This window comes from Sylvia atricapilla, chromosome 15 (genome assembly GCF_009819655.1).
Source record: "Sylvia atricapilla isolate bSylAtr1 chromosome 15, bSylAtr1.pri, whole genome shotgun sequence".
In the NCBI taxonomy this organism is placed as follows: domain Eukaryota; kingdom Metazoa; phylum Chordata; class Aves; order Passeriformes; family Sylviidae; genus Sylvia; species Sylvia atricapilla.
In genome coordinates, this window is record NC_089154.1 from 3,086,722 (window position 1) to 3,104,329 (window position 17,608).

The window sequence follows — 17,608 nt, forward strand, 5'->3', positions numbered from 1 at the left end:
CTTGGTTATCACCACTCAGAGAGAGCACAGGCATAGGTGGCTGTGTTGGGGACATCAGTGGCTCCAAAGGCTCCCACAACCAGCTTCCCTCTCCTTGCTTGTCTTGGCTCTCTGAGCCACTAGAATCTTCCTGGATGGAAAGGAGACCTGGAGACAAACCTCAGAGGCATCAGTGGACACCACAGTGATGGCTGAAATCTGCCTTCTCACCCTTAGCCCACCCTGTCCCAGCACCTAGTGCAGGATTTCAACCAGTGCCTGCAAATCTGGGATAGGTGAAGGCCAAAGCTGTTGCAGCTACACTGGGCAGCAGCTTCATGCCATCACCTGAGAGCTCAGTTCCAATAATAAATAGGGATTTCTTAACATCAGGGAGGTGCATTCACCTAAACCTTGCTCTGGCTGCCCAGATCCATGGGGCTGTGCCAGATATGAGGCTTCCTGTGTTTTGCAGCTCGTGTTCAGAGGGAGCAGGGAAAGATGGGATCTTGCTCACAGGGTTAGTTATGGCTCTTAGAGCTGTAATATCTGATCCCGAGGCTGGAGGGGTCAATATTTGGCTCCAAGGCTGGAAAGCACAAATTGTACGGGGCTAACACAGACTTTCCAACATTGTTATGGACACGAAGAAATCAAAACAAGCCCAGCTGAGATGGAGGAGTTTGGTTTAGTCAACTATCTGCGTTATTACATTTTTTGATGCATTATCATCATGGTTGGATGCCCCCAGGGTCCAAAATGCTGCTCACACCATTTGAGTCAGGGTGCTGCGTTTAGCAGCTAGCTCAACAACTGCACAAGGGAAGTGCAAAGACTGGGTTGAGGATCCAGCCCTGGGCAGGATTTGGCCCTGCTGTAATGCTCAGGGGCTGCAGGACAGGCAGTGCAGGGCAAAGGCTGGTCCACAGCTCATGGAGGAGGACAAGGCTAGTCAGTGGCCACCTCAAGGAGCCCAAGGAACAAGAGAGTCCTCCCAAGAGCCTTGGGATGCCCAGGACATGTTTTCCCACCATTATTTGCCCTGCAGCAGTGCCAACTGCTGATGCTGCACCTGGGTCAGGGTAACTCCTGGTATCAATCCAAACTGGGGGATGAACAGATCAAGAGCAGCCCTTCCAAGGACTTGGGGGTGCTGGTGGATGAGAGGCTGGGTATGAGCCAACAAAGCACTTCCAGCCTAGAAAGCCAACCTTGTCCTAGGCTGCACCAAAAGCAGAGTGGCCAGCAGGTCAAGTGAAGTGATTCTACCCCTCTGCTCTGCCCTGCTGAGATCCCACCTGCAGTGCTGTATCCAGCTCTGGGGTCCTCACCACAGGAAGGACATGGAGCTGTTGCAGTGAGTCTAGAGGAGGCCACCAAACTGATTAGAGGGATGAAGCAGATGAAGCATCTCTCTTCTGAGGAAAGGAAGAGAGTGTTTGGATTGCTCAGCCTGGACAAGAGAAGGCTTCAGGGAGATCTTATTGTCGTCTTTCCCTGTCTGAAGGGAGCCTGCAAGAAAGCTTAAGGACTTCTGACTGGGGCACGTAGTGAAAGGACAAGGGGTAATGGCTTTAAAGCGACAAAGAGCAGGTTTAGATTAGACGTCAGGAAGAAATCTTTTCCATGAGGGTGGCGAGGCACTGGCACCGGTTGCACAGAGAATTTGTGGATTTCACATCCCTGGAGGCGTTCAAGGCCAGTTTAGATGGGGTTTGGAAAAACCTCGTCTGGTGGAAGGTGTCCCTGCTCGTCGCAGGGGGGTTGAAACGGTATGAGTTTTAAGGTCTCCTCCCTACCCAACCATTCTATGAGTCTATAAAACGCACCCGTGTGTGAGCGCGCAAAACCCCCGGCCATCGGGACTGATCCGGGTGGCAGGGAGCTGTCGGAGAGGGGTGAGCCCCACAGCGGGGCGAGGGCACACGGGGCGTGGTGTAGAGGAGACGGCGACGAGGACGGGAATAAAGGGGACATAAAAGAGGAATGACGATCAGGGCGAGGACGAACACGAACACGAAGGAGAACTGAGGATCGGGATGAGAATAACGACGGGGACGAGCACGAAGGGGGCCGACGACGCGCCGGGAGCGGCGGCCGCCCGCCCCGCGCCCTTGCCCATGAATGAAGGCGCGGGCGGTCCCGCGGTGACGCGGCGGCGGGGCGGGCCGGGCGGTGACGCGCGCGGTGACGCGCCATGCCGGAAGCGGCGGGGGCGCTGGTTGGTCGGCGGCGCGGCGGGGGGGAGGCGGCCGCCCCGCGCTTGTTGTTGTCCGCGGGACTCGCTGGCAGGGAGGGAGGAGGGAGCCGCGCAGCGCCCCCGCCGCCGCCCCCGCGCCCCCGCCGCCCCCGCCGCCGCCCCCGCCACGGGGCGCTCCCGCCGGCACGCAGGTGAGGAGCCGCCCGGGCGCGGCGCGGAGGGGGCGGGGGCGGGGGGCTGGGTCGGAGCGGGGAAAGGGGGGGTGGCCGCGCGGTTGCCGCCGGATCGCGGGGGAAGGGGGCGGCTCGGCCCGGGTCCGGCCCGGGTCCCGCTCGGTCCGGTCGGGTCCGGTCGGGCGCGGGCGGGCGGGGCGGCGGAGGTAAAAGTGCTGAGTCACCACCGCGCCGGGCACGTGGTGCCGCCGCCCCTCGCACCGGGCCGGGCCGGGCCGGGCGCGCACGTGGGGGCCCGGCGGGGGGCGAGGGCCGGGCGGCGGCGGCCCCGCCGTGCGGGAGCGGGAGGGGGCTCGGGGAGCGCCGGCCGCCCCCGCCGAGCGGCCCCCGAAGCCCCCGGGGGGGCGGGGACGCGACGGCCCCGCCGTCACATCTTCCCTGTCACCTCGCCCCGGTGCGGAGCCGGCACCGCTCAACCCCCGCGGGACGGGGCCGGCAGCACCCCCGCACACTCGGGGACGTGGGGCTGGGGGTCCCCTGGGTGTTCGCCGGGGCGATGCTTTCCCTGTCTCTTGTTGTTATTTTTCTTCCCCCCGAGGATGAGCGCGCTGCCTGCCTCTGCCTTTGAATGGCTCTTAAAATACATGTGAGGAAACCTGTTGTGACGCCGCGCGCTCCGCCGACTAAAAATAGCAGCTTTTGTAGTACGGAGGGAGCCGGGGCGCAGCCGGGGCCGGGCGGCGTGGCCGCGGCGGTGGCCGGGCGTGGTGGCGGCTCGGCGATCCGCTGTCCGCCCCGGGTTATCGGGCAGCAGCAGCCGCCGCCGGGAAATGCCAGGCGGGCGCGTCGCTGCCCGTCCGATGGGCTGGGGGTCAGGGCTGCGGCGGGTGGGGGGCTTATCTCTGCTGAGCACAGCTGCTGCTTGAGGCGAAAGAGAGAGAGGTGCGTGGTGTGTTCGGGCTGGTCCCGGAGCCCGCGGGGAGGGAGGGTGGGATGCGTGTGTGTGCATGGGGCCGCCCTGGAAACGGAGTGCTCTGGGGCCGCCCGGGGACTGGCAGTGGGAGGAAAGGGGACGGTGACATTCCGGGAGCGGGCACTGCCGCGTGACTGTCTGGTGGGTGCGGGACGCTTTGGGGATTTAATCAGAAGTGAGGAGGTGGGTGGGGGGAACCTCTCTAGCCTCCCTGTGACGGCAGCGGCATAAGGTGGGGAAGGATGCGTGCCACGAGCGACGGGAACTGAGATCTCCAAACTCTCACAGTGTGTCAGGGTCTGTTTCCTTCCTCCTCCTCCTCTACCTCGGGCTGAGAGCCCGCTCCCCTCCCTCGTGGGTTTCTCCGTGGAGGTTTTATTTTACGGATTCTGCCGAAAGCAGGCCATGAGGTCTCAAATTAGGAACGAGCCCCCTTTGGGCAAAGTTGTTACAGAAAAGGGAAAGGCCTCCATTTTCGCTTTCACCTGGCCGCCCCCTCCTTTGCCAGCGTGCCTAAAGCTGAGCTGGGAGTGCGGGAAGGTGGAGGGAGCCAGTGAGAGCAAAGTGCTTCCCTGAAAAGCCGCACGCCTTTTTCTTGCACTTTCAGTTTTTGTAAGCCCTGTGGCGGGCGCAGCCCTGCTCCCCAGCCCCGCTCGTCGTGTGCCGTGGGGTGCTGTCGGGGTTTTAGCAGCGAATGAGTTTACCTGGCGCTTTTGTGTTTTTTTTTTTTTTCTCACTGACGAAAGCAGCGCGAGTCCCTCCGCTTTTTCCCCCCTGTCCTTCCGTGTGTGTCGGCGGTGCTGCCTGCGGAGAGCCCTTCCTCGAGCCTTCCTCGTGTAGTCACTTCCTCGGGGTGATGGACGCCGCGGCCGCCCAATGGCAGCGCGCAGGCTGCGCGGCCCCGGGGCCAGCCGCGCTCCGCCCGGCCGGGCTGCCGGCCGCGGGGCTGGGCACACGGGGACTGTCGCCGTCAGGACACCCTGCCCGCTCCTGCAGCCTCTGAGCTGCACAGGGCTTTGAGCCCCGTTCGGTGTTCCCGCCTGTATTACACCCGGTTCTTGCCTTGCTTCGCAGCTGTTTCTGAACCAGAGGCAGAAATTTGTTGCCTTTTTTTTTTTTTTTTTTTTTTTTTGCTTGCCTGTCAAGGCCAGCGTGCTTTGTCATGTTTTATGTCATTTCTGCGCCGTCGCCCGTCTCAGCAATCTGTTGCAGCGTGGAGTTCAGTACTGCTGTGTGCCTCCTGAAAGGGAAAAATACAGATCAGCTTGATACCCTCTGATTTCCATCAGCATTGGAAGATGATTAATGGCATGGAATGTGCTGCAGGACTTGGTATTGAAAATCTCTAGCTGTGTGAGATGTTTGGGAAGCGAAGAAAGGACAGCTGGGAGCGCTGGCCCCTGCGGCAGTCGGGGTTTGTGGGATAAGCTTGCTCGCTGATCATTTTTGTAAACATCCAGCTGTGAAATACTTGAGCGGTGCTAGCACTTTCAATTATCAGGAAGTTTCAGGCTCAGCACCCTGTAGAGATGAACAGGCAGTTTCCACTTCTGTCTCAGCTATTGTTTGAGGCTATCTTCAAACTTGGGCAGAGAGTCTTCCAAGCATGAAGCAAGCGCAAGCGATGCAGTGCTCTGTGACCATCAGCACAAGGGCTGGGGGAAGGCATAATGAGAGCAATTACCCTGGCACTGCACTCCCGCATGGAGGGACAGGCTGCATAGTGGATCCCACTGCTTTGTAATATTGCAGGATGCCAAATAGCGATGCCACTTTGTCCCATTATTAGCAGTTAGTGAAGATCTCTGACTTGATGGCTGGCACTTGGGGTCAGGAGCAGCAAAGTTAGGAATCCCAATCCCAGCTCTGCCCCGGGGTCCGGCTGTGCGTCTGAGCAAGTTATTTGTTGCTTGGTGGCTCAGCTTGTCCAGCTGGGGAGCTGCATCTCTGGGCTGGCGATGCTGAGGTGTAATTCCAGTATATCCCTGTCACCGCGTTTTACAAGCACGTGATGGAAAAAGTGCTGTAAGCTTGTCAGTACCAGGGCTGGCTGTCGCATACCTTTCCCCTTCAGCCTCCTCCTCCGTGAAGTTTCAGAGGTGACACACAGGCGTACCAGCCTGGTACTCCATATCCCTGCTCCCTAACCACAGGCTCTCTGCAGCTTCTGACTAGGTTGTTTACCAAACCACTGAAGACTGTCTGATCCGTGTCCAGGCTTCCCCAGAGAGCGCCTCAGAGAGCTGTGTCCTGGCAGCTCTCAAATGTGCTCTGAAGGTTCCTGAATCTCCTCTTTGCTGCTGGATGCTGGTTCTGATCCATAAGGGAAATGGAAAGCTGGCCAGCTGGGCGAGGGCTGCGTGGAGCTCCTCTAGAACAGTAAACAGTGACTCACCCCCTCCTTGTGTCTTCTCTCCCTTCGTGTCAAATATATTGCCTCGCATATGCTTCTCTACTCTCTGATTCACACCACCAGCCCATCCCTCCCCGCTCTCATTACAAATGAGTGACAAGTGTCAGTCTGCCTTACAGGATGTGTGAAGGTTGTCAGAGCAGGAGAATGGCTTTTTGAATGATGGGGAGAGGGATGGTGCTCTGCCTACCATGCTGCAATGTGCTGGAAATCCGTGTCGTGCCTCCGAGCGGCAGAGGCACGGCGACGGGGATTTAAGCATCTGTAGTTGCCTTCACCTGTCAGCTCAGATGTTACCCGTGGTGGGCACATCTGTTTGGCTGGCGCTCTGGAGCCGGGAACAACTTGTGGATAAACGAGAAATTTAAACAGCTGCTTAGGAATTAAATGGCTGCGTTTGGGAATGAGTAGAGTATTCCCTGCGTAGCTGTCGGTGCTGAGTTGAGACGTGATGGCAGAGATCCCCGTCGCCGCTTGAACCTTGCGCGGTTTTTCTGCCCTCGGGAAGTCGTCGCTGGCCGGGTGGAAGGTGAGGGTTGCATGTTTTCGGTCTGCTGTATGTGTGTAAGGATGGAAGCTGAACACCAGCAGAGCTGCCTGCCAGGCACTCATGTTGTGGCCGGGTCTGTCTTTCAGTGTAGAAAGAGTTTTAAAATTTAAGTTCATCTGCAGTTGTCGGGTGTCAGCAGTGATTTTATAGTAATTCCTTAATGTGTAATGTGCTTGGAAAGCCCTGTAGCGTGGAAAGTCTGAAATCTCACTCTGGCATGTTTTCTTTCTTAATTGCAAGCCTTGTCTGGAAAGCTCTGTCCTGCCTCTGTCTGAGTCAGGGTTTTCTGCTGCCTTTCCCTTTCAAAGCGAAGGAACTGGGGTCTCTAGGTGCTCTAAGATGAAACTGTCAGGCTTAAGATGTCAGTCGGAGACTTCCAGGTTTTTGGGAGGATGCTGCAGGATGCATAGAAGCTGTCTGAGAGAGGGAAGAGGGCGTTGGCAAGGCTGTCAATGGGTAACTTTATTGCAGAATTACAAGGGCTCTTTATGTAACCCACAGTCAAAACACTTGCTGTAAATATGAGCGTGGAGCTGCTCTGGAAAAGCTTTTTCCCCTCACAGTTGGTGTAATACTACTTGCTGCTTTATTGATGTGGCGTTCGAAGTGTGTTGTACTGCTTACAGAGCAGGGATGTAGCACGGCCCTCGTTCCAAAAAGCTGAGCTCCTAATTTTAGATGTGATGCAGCAAATGCAATTAAGGAAAGAAGGGCAGGAGTAGGGTAAAGACTAAAAGGGTTCTAATAATCAAATCGCAGGCAGGGTCCCAGAAGACCCCTGTGCAGCATGTTTAGGGAATGCTGCTGGGTAGGACTTGTTTGCAAAGTGGTTTATGATTTCATTGCAGGGTTTTGCTTTTTAAGTTTGGGAGATGACGTGCTGATTTTTAGTGTTTTCTTGCTGGTAGCTGAATAGTCCCAAATAGTTCTGGTGGGAAGGATTTGGAAGATGCGGAGATGAAGCCCAAGGCTCTGGAGGACTGCTGGTGAGGATTGCGAGTGTTGTTGTATCGGTTTCGAGCAGAGCCTGCACCACACCTGTGCCTTCACCTAGTGCAGAGATAAGACTTTCCGTGGCACTCATATCAGAGTGTGAGACTTGAGCCTGTTGAAGTGTTTCTACTTGCTCTACGAAATCTTGCCCTTTGGGTCAGGCCAGCCCAGAGTCTCCCACCCTTGTTTTAAGAGGGTCTGGCGTCACAATTCCTGATGGTGCCCTGAACCTCCCCACTGAGTGTCAGCAGCAGCTCTGGCCCGCGGCCCCTGGTGCAGTGGGGTGGATCCCAGCCTGTCTCCGAGGGATGCTGGCCCATCCAGGGTGCTTTGGTGTGTTGGGGGAGACAGGTGAGCAGTAGAGGACGCTGAGCCAAGCGCCTGTGCTGTCCGCTGAGGAATGTGCAGGGTAAAGGGCTGTTGCTTCGGTGACATGGAGCAACAGGTGACCAGAGGGGTTCCATCACTCAGAGCTGGAGCATTGCTCAGGGTGGCAGGTGAGCCCTCACGCTGACCCCCACGGGAGGCAACCTCACCCCTCGGCTCTCGTTTTCCATACTTTACATTTCTTTCCATCTCCGCGCGGCCAAGCGGCCGCGTTCAGTTTTTCCATCGGCTGGCGCAGAAAACGCTTTGAAGACGCGCTGGGTGAGGATCAAAAGGCTTTTTGTGCAGTTGGTGGGTGTGACGGGGCTGTCGGTGGCCTCCCCCTCCTTTTTGCCTTTCCTTTTCCGGCGTTCGCAGCGCGGCGAGCGGCCAGCGCGCCCCTTCCCTTGTAGGGATGGGGGCGGCGAGGGCGGGGGGATGCCGCCGAGGGAAGGAAGAGTTTCTGATGCTGTGGGAATGTGAGCGCTCAAACTCTGTAAACAGCTGGTGACTCACTGCATAACTATGGCACCAACTGCCTGCGGCCCGGCTGCGCCTCTGCAGGGAGGGGGCTGCCGGCCCTTTCCTCTACGCACTGGCAGCGCCTCTGCGCTCCTCGGCTCCGAGACCTGCTGGCCGACACCAGGAGCTTTTTCCTTCCCCCGGCTGCCAGTGCTACGTCCGCGCCTCCGGCCGGGAGGTAGGGCTGGGCAGCCGGTGCCCGGTGCGGAGGGGAAGCGGTGGACGGTCAAAGGGCAGTGCTGGGGTGTGAAGAGGTGTCTGTGCTCGCCGGAGATCGTGCTCCGAAGAGCGTGCAGACAGAGGTTGGGCACATCCCCGTCTGTCCAAGGCAGCTGAGGGGGGCTGGGACTTGCCCCCCTGCCCTGCCCACTCCTGCTGTCCTGGCGAGACGAGGGGCTGTGGCTGGAGGTGTGCCCGGGGTGGGGCTCGGTGCTGGAGGAGAGCAGGGAAGGACTCGGTGATGCTCTAGAAAAATGCAGTGCACACCAGTTGCTGTAAGTGGTCCATTCATCACGGAGCATCTTGGCTTGTGTGCTGTGCGGCTGTCCTTGTCCCTCCTCCAGACATGGAGAGCTGTGCTGTCTCGGGCTTAAAAATAGAGGAGGCGCCTAAATACACTCCCTAATATCTAGGATAGTATCTTGCAGCTCTGCAATTACAGGATTATTTTTTTCCCCTCCTGCTCTTCATCTTGATTTTTATGTAAGTCGTGTGATGATGAGGTGCCTTGACTGATAAAATTCAAGTGACAGCAGCACGGGCTGAGCCAGCACCTTCAACCACCCTGTTCCCACTGGTCCCCACACCCCACCTTTGCAGCCCCCCAAATCCCGCCACCCCTGTTTGCAGATATGAATGAGTTTGTTTACTCTCCGACGACCTCGTGATGTCTTTGCACAGACATGACCTGAAGTCATTATTGCTTTTGGGCTTCTCTGTTTCCATGGCGACTGTCTCCGGGTTGGCTACTTTCCCAAGGTCACCATGGCAACTATCAGAAGGGAATCATGCTTGGGATGCTTTGGCTGGATTTTTCATGAATGATTAGGATGTGTGACACGATGCAGACGTGGAAATGGGGAGGGTTTGGGCTGGGCTGGAGAAGGTGGGGGGAGAGAGAGAGGACTCCCGCCAGACAGGCAGCGCTCTGCGGAGCCGCGGGTGTGCAGCCCTCGAAGCCGCCCTGTGTCGGGGGCACCGGCGCCTCGCCCCCTCCCCACCGGGGAGCCAGAGCTGAGCTGTGATGGTGGCACGGCTGCCGGTGCCTCTCCCAGGGTAGGTGCCGTCAGGCCGTCACCACGGGGTGAAGGGGCTGGGTGGAGGTGCGGGCAGGTGGATTTTCTGCAAGGCGCTGGCCGCAGGGCTGTAGGCGCCGGCTAAGGTGAGAGTGAAGGGCAGCGTCGCGGCAGGGGACGGGCTGGCTGTCGATGGACATGCCTCCACGTCACTGGAAACATCAAGCAGGTTTGCTCTCGCGGTCTGGGGCTGGAGGGTTGGGAAGCAACAGTCTCGGTGTGTTGGGAGAGGTGAACTCCTTCCTGGCTTTGTTGTCGGGGGCTTTTGTTTCTGTTGTTTGGGTTTTCTGGTAGCGTCTCCTTTGGGTGGGGACAGCGCTGGAAGCAGGTTACAAACCAGACAGCTTCTCCCTGGGTTGCTGGCTCAATTTTGAGCTGGGCTAATAATCATTGAAATGAGAATGAAGGGAGTTGTTGTCTTGTGGCTTTTCGGTGCCTTTTATGAGCGGAGGTAACTCTTAATTCAGTCCCTAATAGGCCATTTGGAGCGTCTGGGATGCCTCCAGAGGGAGGTGAGCCAGTGACAGGGCCTTGGAGGCCACGCTCCATTCTCCCCTTGGGATGGGGTGGCACATGGCAAGGTGGTGCGTGATGCTTAGTGTGACTCTTGTTTACAGATGAATGTGGGTGTCCTCCTTTCCTCCCTGCCCTATCTTCTCTCCTGGATCTTAGCGTGGTTAACAGCAAAATACGAGGTCTTGGTGTTTAAAAGCAATGCAACCCAAATTTCTTGTCAGCATAAATTTCTTTCTCTTATCTGAATGGGGTAAATGATATCTGAATCCATCCCAGTGCTTCAAACAACTGTGTGCTTATTTCTTTTAATGGTGGTTGATTTGGTGTTTTGGGGGGTTGGGTATGATCTTCCTGCCCTCGTCTCTGAGATTAACCTGGAAACCTTGTTTTGTTTTTCCAGTTGCAATTTCTGAGCAGTTTTGTCCGGAAGACTGTGCTCAGGTTATGACGACTAATCCCAAACCGAACAAGGCGTTAAAGGTAGGGGAGAAGGGGAGTGGGTGGTGCTGGGTGGCTGGGGAGGCTGTCGCAGAACTGCGCGATGTTAGTCGTACGTGACTGTTCTTTTTCATTCCAAGACACTCTTAGAAATGGGTGCTGATACAATTTCCCACTGTCTACAGGAAAAGTTAGGGGAGAAGAATACTGACATTACCCAGAAAAATGCCAGAGACCCTGAAGTCTCTGGGAGGGCATAGAGGCTGGCATATCCCAGCAGCTATCCAAGAGACTTCTGAGAGATATTAGCAGCATCCTGAAACCAGTGCTCCCAGTCTTGGCAACTAAGTTCTTTTACTGTCAGGACTGGGAGGCACTGGGGAAGGGACTCGTTCAGCTGGTGTCTCCCAGACCCACGAGACACTAAATGCCTTGGACGTACCAGCTTGATGGTGGTCTGTGCCTGGGCTGTTCACGCTTTGTTGAAATTTCTGTCTAATGTTTTGACTCTTCATTCCCTATGTCCTGCAGTCTCTGAAAAGACAAAAGGATGGTGTCTTAAAAGTTCTTAAAAGTGTTCAGTGATATTGAAGGTCTTCTTCAGCCTAAACAATTCTGTGATTCTGAAAATAATAGCAGTGGCAAATGTGCTTGAGAAAAGGGCAAGGCCATGGTGGTTTTCTCATATAACTTCAGTTACTACGTGCTGCGCCCCAGCAAAACCAAATCAGGCTGTCCTTGAAGCCAAGCATGATTGGTTTCGTTCACTACTGAAATGAGCAATCTTCAACGAAAAACCACAAAGTGCTGAATTAAGCCCTGCACAGAAGCAGCTATTCTGCTTTTGAGATGCTGCACTGGTGTCCCAGCATAATGCTGGGAAAAGGTGTCATCTTTAGCATTCATTAGGAATTCCAGGTCCTGACAAAGGACTTCACAAAAATAAGGCTTCAGTCGCCTTTACATAGCCCCTTGAAAATCTTGCTGTTGGGTTCACATTGGGTATGTAAAGATCACTGCTTTCTCTGACCTAAGAGGGTGACCCAGACCAGTACAGTACTCAGATCTCTGCCATGTTTAACCCAGGTGTTTTAGTGGAGCTTGTGCTCTCCACAGCACATCAGGAGTGTTTTCCAGGTAGAGATTTCACATTGCTGAGGGGTGGTGGCCTTTTCTCCTTCTGCTGCCCAGAGCATCCGCTCGCGTCGGGTTGCTGCTACTCCTATGCTGTTGGTATTTGCAGGTAAAGGAGGAGTCAGGAGAGAATGCCCCAGTGCTGAGTGATGATGAACTCGTGTCAATGTCCGTACGGGAGCTGAACCAGCACCTGAGGGGTCTCACCAAAGAGGAGGTCATCCGTCTGAAGCAGCGGAGGCGCACGCTGAAGAACCGGGGCTACGCTGCCAGCTGCCGCATCAAGCGTGTGACTCAGAAAGAGGAGCTCGAGAGGCAGCGGGTTGAGCTGCAGCAAGAGGTGGAGAAGCTGGCCAGAGAAAACAGCAGCATGAAGCTAGAGCTGGATGCCTTGCGCTCCAAGTACGAAGCACTCCAGACCTTTGCTCGTACTGTGGCGCGAGGGCCTATTACCCCGACCAAAGTTGCCACCACCAGTGTCATCACCATCGTGAAATCAGCCGAAATCTCATCCAGTTCTGTGCCGTTTTCAGCAGCCTCCTAGTGCCCTCGGTGGGGGGAACTAGCAGCCTTTCAGAGGGGAGGGGATAAGGCTCTTATGCATTGTTCCGGAGTCCTTGGTCACGTCAAGAATTGGCATTTTAAGAAGTCTCTTCCGAAAGTGCAAAAAACCAGAAGAAAATTTAAAAAAGAAAAGAGAAAAACAAACAAACCCAAAGGGTTCCTACAAAGGGAACTTAACTGGCTGCTTCTGTCTGGACTCAGTGGCTCCATCAACCTCTCGTGTCCAGGATTTGAGCTCTGTATGCAGTACAAATTGCAAGATCTGCTTCCTCCTTCCCTCTGCCTCCACAAACCCCTCTCAGCTGTGGGCAGCTTTCCAGCTGGGAGAAGATACCTGAGGAGCCTCCGGAGTCTTCGTGAATGATGCTCAAGAGCCAGGAAACATACGGACCGTAGAAATCATCATGTGAGATGAATGTATGGGAAAAAGAGTTTCCTTTAGTGGCCTCCTACTCCTTGTAAGAAGGATCTCCCCTACCTTTCCCCACTTCCATTTGATATTATGAGGGCAGGAATACAGGCTTTTTGGGTTTGATTTCAGCCTGCTAAGAGTGGATGGGAGTGGGAGGATGATGGAGATAAATGCTTGGGTCTGACCACACCCATTGAGAATAACCTTTTGTTTTCAATTCATGCTGTTAAAATATGGAAAAATATATATTTTACATATTTTAATATGCCCCATTACCTGTGTGGCCTGTAAAAAAAACCTACATTGCAGCCTCCTTTATTCCAAGCCCAAGTTTCCTGATAGCTCCTTCCCAAAGGTGTGCCTGTGAATTGGGTATATTTATGCAGTTTATTTCTTCCAAATGATCCGCAGTCTTGAAGTAGCAGCTTTTTTTTCCTGGGTTACCTGAAGCTGAAGGGAGGGAGGCACAGTAAATGCTTCGAAGATCAGTGTGATGGGGAGGAGAAGGGGAGATGAGGAGGAAAAATGCTGCACGTATTATTGGTGGAGGCAGAATTGGCTGTGAGAGAAGGTAGGACAGTTCTGCTGGGATCAGCACTACGAGAAGGGGCTTGTGCAGAGCATTTCGGGAAGGATGTTTTTAAAGCACTGAAGTGTAACTAGAGGGCAATAGCATTCAGCCAGGAGGAGAGAAGTTTAGGGTCTCCTCTTTGACAAAAGCATTGGTATGTTAGCAGTGAGCATCCTTAGCTGGAGAGCTGCGCTCACCAGTCCTTGGCGATCGGAGAAGGGCTATGGGGAGGTCAGATGCGAGCTTGGAAGAGTCTTTCCCTCTCCATTGCACGTCAGATGCTGAATTTGGGATCCAAAGAGTACAGTGAACAACCCTCAGTGTTCAGACAACCTGTGTGAATGTGACCCTGAAAATTGATGCTTTCTCTTGCAAGTGGGTGAGTTATCCCGAGAGGGGCACGAAGGGCAGGATGGAAAATCAGTGTGCGTGTAGGGGACAGAAGAATTGGGATTGAGAAGTCGTTTGTTTGGCTCTGAGCAGTGGTTTGGGAGAGGGATTTCTGGCTTGGCAGTGGGCAGGAATTGGGAAGCTGAAAGGAGAGGTTCTGCTGTCGCACAGCAGCGATGAAACAACGAATGTTTCCAGGTCACTGTAAAAAAAAAAAAAAATAGCTATGTTGGTGTTTGTGTGTTTTGTTGTTGTTTTTTTTCTTCTTGAAGTAGGAAAGAAAAGGGACTGTGTGTTTTGTAGGGCAGGTCAGAGACTTGTGGAATGGACGATGCCTGTTGTCATGCAGGTGAGAATAGAATGAGATTGCTGAGGTTTAAGATGAGGAGAAGAGCTCAGAGAATTTGGGCTCCCGAACAGAAAACAAGGATCACGGAGAATTCATAAGTGGTTTGGACTGAAAGAGAATAATCAAGTGCTACCATTGTTGGAAAGAGGACAGTGAACTGGCATCTGACACCCAGTATAATTTGTTGTTTGAGGCTTTGTCTTGCCTTGAATGGCAGTAAGTTGGTAGAAATTTAGTGAAGCCCTACTTGTCTTTGGAAGAAGTTGTTAGCTTCCTTTTTCTTTTTTTTTTCACCTTGTCATCGGAGTCTCTGGATTTCCCAGGACGATCCTTTGTGAAATAGGTTAATGAAAAGAGAAACCTCAGACTTGGTTCTCATTCAGTCCCCAACATCCACATCCGTGACCTTACTGAGCCAGAAAGGGTGTCAGTGAAAATGCTTCCTGAAGGCTCGTTCCCCCTGCCACATCCATGTGTTTTGGAGGGGAGCAGGGAGTTTCCTTCAAGTGATTTTCCAACACGTAGAGTTTGGATGACACTTAGTGTTACCTCATTTCTCCTCCATTCCCTCCCTATCTCCAAACAGGCAGATCGATGTCCTGTGTATCAGTACCAGTTATTGACTCCCACAGCAGAAGCTGAGGAAGAGAAAAATGTTATGGTCATTTCCTGGTCCTCTCATGTTCTCCAGCTCACAGACATTGGACACTTTCCCAGACCTTACAGGTGCCTCCAAAACCAGGCAAAATGGAGACTCCTGGCACTGTTGGGGCTTTAAATGAAACTTTAATGAAAAAGGCCAGTTGACTTGAAAATGCCCAAATGCTTCCAGTCTTTTAAACAGCTCCAGAGCTCCGTAACATTCCTGGCTAGATAGGAACACCCTCTGGCTGCCCTTGACACCCCTCCGGGGAAATCAGACCTGTCTCACTGAAGGGGACGGAGGTTGAACTTTGTTCCTGGGGTCTTCTTGCTGTTGGAATGAGTTGAGAAACATATCTTTATGTGGCACTTCCCTTGTGGCCAAGTATTTCTTTTTTTTCCAGTTCTTGGAAGGGTGCCAAAGGCTTGTCCAAGTGATTGCTAGTTTAGTGCTGGTAGGCACTTAAATCTCTGGTCACTCGATAAAGAACAAGAGGCCTGGGTGTTGTTAAAGCTGTTGATACCATAGCCATGGTAGGTAATCCATATTGGATATCCATAAGGACCACGTGGAAATATTTAAAGAGAGAGAAATATATATATAAATATATAATTATATACATTTTATCGTACAGATTTTTCGTAAAAAAGAAAAAAAAATAATTTTTTTTCCAAGTTTGATACTGTAAATCTTTATTAAAAGAAATTGCCAGTCCAGGGCTCCCTGGGTGGTGACCTGGAGGGGAATGAAATGTCCTGGCTAAACTTCCACAGAGGGATCAGAATTGCAAGGTAACGTGGAGGGAGGAATGACCCGAAAGCTGTTGATCACGTTGGAGACCCAGCTCCTCCACCCTCCTCCCTGGAGGGCCCTCCAGCTTGGGGTTGTCGCGTTGCATTCCTCTGGGGTTCGGTTTGTTTCTGTTGTGTTTTATTTTGTTTTGTTTTGTTGTTTTGTTTTTTTTTTTTTTTCTCTCCGTCCTGCACTTGCCAGCCTGACACCCAGGGCGAGCGTGGCGTGGGGAGCTGGTGGCAAGGGACGTGTCCCCGCAGCCGCCGCTCCTGCGTGTCTCTCTGCTGCAGCACTTTGGATGCCGGGGCTCCCTTCTCTGCCCCTCTTAGTTTGTCCCCCCACCCCGCTGAGGAGGAGCGGGGGCTCTCATTTTTGGGTGCTGGGATCCTCTCCCCTGGGCCTGGCCTTTCTTTGGTTGCTCCCCACGCGCAGTGTGAGCCGAGGGCTGGGCGGGAAGGCAGGAGAAGACGAAAGCGTCGCGCAGGGACAGCGAAGGGACACCTGTGTTCTCATAGACGTGTTTGCTGTGCTCTCTGTCGGGAGTGGGGAACCTTTCCCTCCAGGGCAGCTCCAGATCCCTTTGAAACGAGGCAGCATCTCTGTTCCTGCCCAACTCTGCTGGGAGGAGACAGAAAAGTGCAGAGACCTGGGTGCCACGGCAGCTCCAGGACAGCGGGGAGGGACGAGGCACTGGGCTGGGGTGGAGATGAGCCATGCCACGGGATGGCTCAGACCCGGGGAGGAGGAGAAGGTGGCAGTTGTTTTTTTTTTTCTCTCTCGAATCATTTAAACTTCATTGTCATGATTGTTTTTATTTAAAAAAAAAAAGAAAAAAAAAAAAAGAAAAAAAAAGAAAAAAAAGGGGGGGAAAGGAAAAAAAAAAGAAACAAAACAAAACCGAAAAACTTTTGTAATGTGGATTTGTTTTCCTTCGTCTGTATTTCAGTCTGCTGGGGTGTTTCTGTAGATGGTGGATACTTGCTTTCATTTTTTTAATGATAGAAGTCTTCTGTTTTAAGTTGTTTTTTATCACCAGCTCATTCTATCCTCTGTGGTTACTCAGTAATTTCATTTCAATATTTATTTTTGTGCTGCTTTTTTATTATAAAATAAATTATTGATATACCAAGCAATGTGGATTCCTGTTTGTAAGGCGAATAGCCCTGTGTATGTGTCCATTACTTCTCTTGACAGCCACAACGTAATTTATTGCTGTAAATTTAGCTGCAGTGACTGGTTTTTTTGTACCTTTCCAATAAAGCATTTTCTGGTTTCAGACTTGCCCTGGTCTATGGTCAGCATTTTGGAGCCTGAATTGATCTTCAGTGGAGTGTTTTCCTCGGGTTTTTTTGCTGCCTGTCCCTGGTGCAGCGCCCGGCTGGCAGTGGCACTGCGGTGAGCCATGTGTTTTTTGGAGGCAGGCTGGGCTAAGGCGAGTGGGATGGCAGCTTGGGCTTTGGCAGTCATCTGACCCAGCCTCCTGGGGCCCATCTCAGCCTTGCTGTGGTGCTTTCTTGGGACACTTGGAATGTGCTCCAGGGATAGCTCTTGTCCGAGCTGTTTGTCAGGTCCATCCCATGCTCAGAGTGTGTGTATTTGTTCCTAAGGCAAGGGCTGTGTCTTTGTGCACATCAGTGGGTGTCTGTGTTAGCACAAGCAGGACTGACAGCTCGGCAGGCACCTGCCTGCAGTCGTGATGCTGAGCAAAGCCACTTGTGGCTTGGAGACACTGTGACCCGTCTTGAAGTGCTGGAGAGAGACACTCCTCTCTCTTCCTTTGGGTTGTGAAATATCCCTTCGTGGTTTCCGTGTGTGACTGCTTGTGAATAAACTGCTTTAACCCCTTACATCAATATTTCATCTTTTTGCTTTTCCCTGTTGGGGCTTTTCAAAAGGTGGTACCTTGTGCCAGTGAGCTTTCAGGGGTTGTGTTGGCTTTAATTCCCTATTTCAAGTGGTCGAGTTTCTTGAGGGAACAGCTGAAGGGGGTAAAACGCTTGGCCTGTGTTGAGGCAGTAGGTTGGAGACAGATGGGTGTGTTGGCCAAAGCTGGAATTAAGAGGTAGGGCAAAGTGGAGAGGAGCAGGGCTGAAAGGCTTTGTGTGTCAGCAGGTAATGGATGGTCATTAGGTGGGGCCAGGCAGGCTTGGCTGAGCAGGCATGTGGATGAAGCCTGGGGCTGATGGCAGTCTGTGCTGAGCAAAAAAAGCATGATCAGCTCCTTTGGCTCCTGCCTGGAGTCGCTGCAGTGAGGAGCTGGTGACACAATGGAGGGGACAGGGAGGTGCGCCAGTTGTGACTCTTGGAGGGATGGAGGAGGATAAGTTCAGGAGGA

The 17,608-nt window shown here is 53.4% G+C and overlaps 1 protein-coding gene across 2 annotated transcripts; it reads left to right on the top strand.

Annotated features, from left to right (window-relative positions):
- The first annotated feature begins 2,205 nt into the window (after nt 1-2,205).
- Nucleotides 2,206-16,551, top strand: MAFK (MAF bZIP transcription factor K). 2 transcript variants are annotated; one of them, XM_066329733.1, is made up of 3 exons: nt 2,206-2,370; nt 10,381-10,460; nt 11,662-16,551. In XM_066329733.1, the coding sequence occupies exons 2-3, from the start codon at nt 10,425-10,427 to the stop codon at nt 12,094-12,096; spliced, it is 471 nt and encodes a 156-aa protein (XP_066185830.1). In that variant the 5' UTR covers nt 2,206-2,370; nt 10,381-10,424; the 3' UTR covers nt 12,097-16,551. The 2 variants fall into 2 exon arrangements, with proteins under 2 accessions (XP_066185830.1, XP_066185829.1); XM_066329732.1 differs by lacking the exon at nt 2,206-2,370 and adding an exon at nt 3,419-3,466.
- The last annotated feature ends 1,057 nt before the right edge of the window (nt 16,552-17,608 follow it).

Excerpts from the sequence above, each read along its gene's own strand:
- MAFK (XM_066329733.1), top strand. The coding sequence starts at position 10,425 with ATGACGACTAATCCCAAACCGAACAAGGCGTTAAAG. Across the intron at positions 10,461-11,661 it reads AACCGAACAAGGCGTTAAAG|GTAAAGGAGGAGTCAGGAGA; the intron begins GTAGGGGAGAAG and ends TGGTATTTGCAG.